Here is a 6,928-nt window from a genome sequence, read left to right as displayed (position 1 = left end):
TCCAAGTCATCTTCCACTTCCTTTTTATGCAGCTTCAAAATGAACCACCTACTGACAAGCTTGTTGCCTTCAGCGATGCAGTTGGAAAGAAACTGAAAGTGTGGGAAATGCTGAATGTCATAAGATGTACAGCACGCGAGCTGATGGTGGCATGGGTTAGCCCAGGGTGATGGAAAGAGAGGGGATGAGGAGGAAAGAGGGAAAGCTTGTTTTAAGGAAGTTAGTTGAGGTCATTGTTACATAAGTAAATGTGTGTGGGTTGAAAGAGGATCAGTCAGCGGATTGGAGCTGGTGAGGGGCTGGAGCACAAGTGTGATGAGGAGCAGTTGATGGAGCTGGGGCTGTTCAGCCTGGAGAAAAGGAGGCTGAGGGGAGACCTTATCACTGTCTGCAACTGCCTGAAAGGAGGTTGGAGCATGGAGGGGGTTGGTCTCTTCTCCCAAGTAGCAAGTGATAGGACAAGAGGAAATGGCTTCAAGTTGCGCCAGGGGAGGTTCAGATTGGGTATTAGGAAAAAATTCTTCACGGGAAGGGTTGTCGGGCATTGGAACAGGCTGCCCAGGGCAGTGGTGGAGTCGCCATCCCTGGAGGGGTTTAGACGAGGTTCTCAGGGACACCGTTTAGTGCTGCAGTTACGTTAGGTTACAGTTGGACTCCATGATCCTGAGGGTCTCTTCCAACTGACATGATTCTATTTAACGCGGGGAAATTATTCTATGTACAGGGACCGGTCAACCCACCCTTGTCTCCACCACCGCGGGGCCGCGGGTTCCGCCGGGCGGGCGGCGACACCGGTAGGTGGCGCCGCCCGCCCGGCGGAGCCCGCGGCCCCGCACCGGGAGGGTCCCCGGGCCCGTCCGCTCCCCGCTCCGGTAACCGAAGGAGCCAACAAAAAATAAGAAGAAAGAAAAAAAAAAGAAGGAGCAGCGGAGGCGTGAATAGCGCCTTTAAATTACTGCTGACACCTCTGTTACAGCTCCCTAAAATCTCAATCAACAATCCATTAGAACTCAACGGGAGTAAAACTAAATCCTCGTTTAAGTGTATTTATCCGCTGTCTTTTCTCTCTTTCAAATGCTAAATCCATTTCAGCATATGCCCCTTCTTTCTCTCGCCTTTCTCTAAAGACTGGCAGCCCATACTACTCTTGTAAATATGAAAGATGCTAATCATATGACATATCACGTCTCAGTCGGAGCCTGGAATAAAGCCTTGAGATTTGGGATCATTGCCTCCAGACAACAGCTTCATCAGCCGGAAAGTTGGTTTTTTTCTCCTTTCCTTCAACTCTCAATCCCTTCTTTGTCTGGGGAAAAATGCAGCCAACTCGAGCCACCCTGGCCATATGGTTCACTCTGTGTTTTCTTAGTTGAATTCTGAATTGTTTGTGACTCGCGAAGGGGTTTTTTTTTGGAAGTGTGTATAAAGACATAGAAGGGGCTGCCTGGGCTGGGGTGGCTTTGCAAGGTTACTACATGTTCTTCACGTGTTCATTTCACACTCTCCTTCTGCAGCCACTTCACCGCTACTGCTCAGTGCAAGAGCCAAAAGATAAATCCCCGGACACACTTTTTAACAATAACGCGAGCAATTCCAGGGATTTTGTTATTTTTCCCTTTAGTGGACAGAAAAGCCTTCTTAAAACATCATTTGTTTTGTTTGTTTGGGTTGCCTGTACTCATCCTTGGCTTGAATTTGTGGTGTGTGAAATGGAGTATCTGCTTGCTAGCAAATCCCTTCTAGAAATGCCTTGGCTAAGAGAAGCCCTGAAGTATTTTGCAGTAAGGAAGGGTGGCTTTTAGGACCTGTATAGATTAGAAGCTGAATGAGTTCGGTGCGCTCGAGTTTGGATAGCCTCCTGTTTGATAGCAGCCTGCCAAATTTTCTTTCTCTCTTTCCTTACACAAACCCCCAAAAAGGCCCTTTCACCAAATCATTAAATTCTACAGAGGTGGTCAAGCTAGTCCTGCTTTTCATGCGTTCGAGAAAGAAAAGGGTCCTTGAAGTTTAGAAGATGCCCAAGGAAAACTCATTGAATGACATCAAAAGAATGAGTTTCCATAGCTGTTGAAGCACGAGAGCCGTGTAGCCGCACAAAGGCGGGTTGGGGCAGTGGGACTGTCCCACTGCTCTATCCCAGCACAATTGGGTCACTGAAATAGGGAATTAATTACCATTGGAGAGTGGGCAGCCCATTCACCACTGGCTGAGTTTTATTAAACGCCAATATAAATAACAAAACAACTCTTGTGGCTGCACTATTCCTACACGCCAAAGGAAGGATTATGTTGGGGATTAACATCTTAAAGTCTATGAGACTTTCTGACTCAAGGCTCGGAGCTGGTAATCGTATTTGTCTCCTGGTTCAGCGATTAGTGCTCTCCCTCGCGCACCTTCGCCTGGATGGCCAATGTCCCTTTTTGCAGGCACTGGGTTTTTCACACAATCGGCTGTTCTTTTCCCCACATCTATAGAAAAGAATAAGAAAACTGAAGCGTGTTCACGCGATCCTCAAGCTTCTTCTCTTCTTCATGGGAAAGGAAGGCCTTTTTTCACAAGGGGGGCAGGAGGGGGGGAGGCAAACCCTCTTGGGGGGGGCCCAGGCGGGGCTCGGGATGGCAAAATCGCTCCGCAGGCCTGCACCTGCCATGCAAATCTGCCGGGAACAATCGGCCCCCGACGAGGGGGTCGTCTGCCTGGGGGTGCAGGGAACGATGCTGGGGCAGCGCTGCCTGAGGAGGAACCCCCCCACACCTTGATCCCGAAATGAACCCCAAACTTGCTAGCGTGGCCTGGGAGTCAGGGAGCTGGTCCCTGTCCCATCCCTCCCTGTAGTGCTTTTTGCTGCAGCATACACATGGGTTTGGGGAAGGACATGGCTCTAGGGGCAGAACGGCAACAGATTTTCCCCTGCCCAGAGCTTCCCGGCACCTTGCTGGGGGAGGGTCCATATTCTGACCCCCAGTTTAAGAGTAGAACCATCCCACTCAGCCAGGTCCTTCGCAGGGTTTGGGGGTGCTGCTCTAGCACTGGGCACTCCAGAATTCAGGGTGCAGGGGGTGCCCTGGTGCGGCCATCCCTAGTTCCACAAACCCTTCGAGAGACCCACGGGCAGAGCTGGGAGGGGTCAGCTCGTCCTGTCCCTGCAGCTTTGTCCCCCTCTTTCCCTGGGGGGTGTCGCGCCTCCAATCACCTGGGGCAGGCGAGCCATTAATGCCGGCTCACAACTTGTGAGGTCGAAGTGTGGATGGGCTGTATCCAAAGGTCTCTCAGCAACACAGACCCTAAACTTTTAGGGCTATTGGGTCACTTCAGAGTTCAATCTTCTTACAGCAAACAAAGCCTTTCTGAAGGTCTCCCCCTCTCCTGCACACAAGCTCAGTGTCCTTTATTTCTGGGCTGTGTGATAAGCTTAAATCATTGTGCTCCCATTTCTTGATCATCGCCTACTTTGGGCTTTTGTTCCCGTAAAGTAGGATTGAGTCTGGCAAAGGGGCTGAAGTTGAACAGTTTGACCCTTGGAGGACAGTTCAGGCTGTGGGCAGCAGCAGCGCTCCCTCGCCCCTGCCGCCTCCTCTCCCTGCCGCTCTCAGCGCAGCAGCTCAGCCCTCGCTCTCTCAGGACCAGCCACAGACCACACAAGTGCCTCTTGGACCTGCTGTGCTGGAACAGTGCGAGGACTTGACAGCTAACTTGTCCTCGGTCCCGTGCTCAACCCTGCGGAGAAAACCACTGCACCAGGGGGGCTATCGGCAGGAATTGGGCCAGGCCCCAAAAAAGTGCCTGGATGGTTTACACATCCTGGGTCTGGCTTGCACCCTGCTATCACCCCCGAGCGCTGCAGGCACCTTCCCCACTGCTTCACCGCCTCTGTCTGACCTCTCCGTAGCTTTCCCATCAGTGAGGAAGGAAATAAATCTCAGTCAACAGGGTGAGGGCAGAGGGATGGGCTGGCCCAGTCATAGGTGACTCTGCTGTGCACTTTAGGGTACTGAAAAAGAAACAAGAAAGTCCCTTCTTGTCACTCTCCTGGGACGCCAAGGGGACCTACAGATTTCCCGTTCTTCAAAAGAGGGAGGAAAAAAGTGCTAAAACCTCTTGGTAGAATCACAGACATTTTCTAACAGGTTGGCTAAATCATAATGAGCTGGCAGTCCCTGATCTTCCAGGATGTATCCAGACACAGCCCTGGGCTGTGTAACAGCAGAGGGGAGGACACAGAGCAGGACTGTGAAACCTAATTCTCGAGTGTACCAAACACCTTTTGATGCAGGGACTCAACTGCAATCGCTCTTGCAGGGAGTGAGAAAGGGGACACAAACTTAATGGGCAGCAAGAGCCGGGGGACTGAACCGTGTATTGGCAGTGTGCTCGCAGAGCTTTTAGCCCTTCCATCTATTTTGGGCTTTTTCCAGCAGTTGCAAATAAAATTCTGTTTCAATTCCCACCTCCTTCGAAGAGCCTCGGTGACCGAGTTTCTGCACAGGGAGGACATTGCACTACAGTTTTCGTTTTATATGTTCTCACTGTCATTCCTTCCTCGTTGGTCTGTCAGCCAGAGCAAGGCTGTTGACCCTGGGGCATGTCACAAGCCCTATCTATTCACTCGGGCTTTCTGCCAGAGAGGGTGGTCTGGAAGAGAAGCAGGGGTGGAGGCTTTCCTGGTGGACTGACAAGTTGTGCGGTTTGTGTTGATGTTCTGTGGTTTTTTAGTGTCTTCTCAAGCATACGTTGTATCCAAGAGTTCCCCTTGCCAGTGCTCAGTGAGGACCGCAGCCCGTGTGCCAGGACTGCAGCTCTTCTGGCTGACAAAACACAGATGTCCAAGGCGCATCGCATGTTCTTCCTGGGGCTTGCTCTGCTCCGTGAAAAACCTGCTTCTTCTCTGGAGACACTGAAAACCCGCCTGGACACCTTCCTGTGTAACCTCATCTGCGTGTTCCTGCTCCGGCAGGGGGATTGCACTGGATAATCTCTCGAGGTCCCTTCCAATCCCTGACATTCTATGATTCTGTGAAAAACCCAAGGAAAACGGCGAGGCTGGGCTGGGTGCCGGCAGACTTGCTGTGCTGCAGCACGGGGGTGTAGGGAGCAAACGCATCCCCAGGACACGCTGCCTTCAGGGGACCCTGATGTCACATTTCACTTCTCGAGGCCACAAAAGGCCGCTTTGCCCCCCAGGCTGTGTACGAGCTGTGTGTCCTACCCAAAGCCATCGACCCTCCTCTCCCGTGCACCGCTCTGCCCCCCCCCGCCCTGTCCCCTTGGGGGTCTCTCTCCGGCACCCACCTCCGCCTTCCCCCAGATCGCGGGAGACGCGCTCCCAGCAGAAAGCGTTATTCCCTTGATTGCCCCCCAAAAGGCGCGGGGGGGAGCGAAGGGGACGCACCCCCGGGGCTGCTCCCCGCGAAGGGGGGTGGGGGGTGGGGGGGTGGTGTCGCAGCCGCCTCTTAATGAGCGGCTGAAAAGAAGCCGGCTCCGGCGCGCGTGGCGCGCGGGGCGCCCTGATTGGCCAGCTGCGCCTCGCGACCCTCCATTCATTAATAAATTAGCGGCACGCTCCAGCCGAGCGCGAGGCACCAATGGCGCGGCGGCGGCCCCGGCCCGGGCGCGGCCCCGGGGGGGCGGCGGCGCCGTGAAAAGAAAAGCGCGAGGCGCGGGCGGGGCGGCGGGGGCCCCGGGGGTAGGTTTGATTGTTCCCCGCGGGGTATATAAGGGGTGTTAAGGAGGGTCGTGTGCCAGACACGCAGCCGTCGGGCCCCGGGCCGCTCCGCCGCTGCCGCCCCGGGGCGCGTGCCACCGCCGCGTCCCCCCCCCACTTTGCCCGCCCCCTCCCCCCCGTCCCGTCAAACCGCCGAACCGTTAAACCGCCGCCCAAACGTCGCCCCGGCTCCGCCGGCAGGCCAGCGGAGGGGAGCGCGGCGCGGCCGTCCCGTCCCGCAGGATGCTGGTGAAGGCGGAGGGGCTGGCGCCGCCGGCCGAGGACGAGCTGCTGCTGCTGGGCCTGGCCTCGCCCGCCCCCTCGCCCTCGCTGCCGTCCAGCGCCGGGGAGGAGGAGGAAGAAGAGGAGGAGGAGGAAGAGCAGCTGCGGGCCCCCTCGCCGGCGCGGCCCGCCGAGGCGCCGGGCGCCCGGTTGCCCTCGGGGCTGCGGCGGCTGGAGGGAAAGCGGCGGCCGGGCCGGTCCCGCGGCGCTCCGCGGGCAGCGCGGACGGCGGAGACGGCGCAGCGCATCAAGCGGAGCCGGCGGCTGAAGGCCAACAACCGGGAGCGCAACCGCATGCACAACCTGAACGCGGCGCTGGACGCGCTCCGCGACGTGCTGCCCACCTTCCCCGAGGACGCCAAGCTCACCAAGATCGAGACGCTCCGCTTCGCGCACAACTACATCTGGGCGCTCACCGAGACCCTGCGGCTGGCCGGGGCGGCGCGGCTCGGCCCCGAGGCGGGGGGCACCGCCGACGGCAGCCCCTCGCCCGCCTCCTCCTGGAGCGGCGGCGCCGCCAGCCCCGCGCCCTCCGCCTCCCCCTACGCCTGCACTTTATCGCCCGCCAGCCCCGCCGGCTCCGCCTCGGACGCCGAGCACTGGCCGGCCCCGCGGGGCCGCTTCGCCCCGCCGCCGCCCCAGCCGCCGCCGCTGCCCCGTCGCTGCCTCTAGCCCGGCCCGGCGGTCCCGCCGCGGTGCGTGGGACGAGGCTTCGCCCAGCCCGTCCCCCCGGGGCGGCGGCATCTGCCCCGCTTCCCAGGGCGGGCTGTGGGAATGTCATCTGCCAAACCAAACTTTCTCTCTTTCCGATGTGCACTTTGTCCAGTTTCCCAGATCTGTCACCAGGCCTTTTGTCCCCCTCCTCTCCCCGTTTTGCCATCTGTCTCTTATGATTTATAGGGGTGGGGGGGGGGGGAGAAAGAAAGAAAGAAAAAAAAGTTGTTT

General features: G+C 57.2%; 1 protein-coding gene across 1 annotated transcript; it reads left to right on the top strand.

Annotated features, from left to right (window-relative positions):
• Window positions 1-5,944: 5,944 nt before the first annotated feature.
• Window positions 5,945-6,655, top strand: NEUROG2 (neurogenin 2; the record flags this gene model as incomplete). The annotated part of the gene is made up of 1 exon (XM_082050786.1): window positions 5,945-6,655. One exon carries the CDS (start codon window positions 5,945-5,947, stop codon window positions 6,653-6,655), a length of 711 nt encoding a protein of 236 aa, XP_081906912.1.
• Window positions 6,656-6,928: the final 273 nt, after the last annotated feature.

The sequence above is a fragment of the Streptopelia decaocto genome (assembly GCF_964273445.1).
Source record: "Streptopelia decaocto genome assembly, chromosome: 4".
Classification (NCBI taxonomy): domain Eukaryota; kingdom Metazoa; phylum Chordata; class Aves; order Columbiformes; family Columbidae; genus Streptopelia; species Streptopelia decaocto.
The sequence above is the reverse complement of the archived record's forward strand: the minus strand, read 5'-3'. Positions and strand labels throughout refer to the sequence as shown.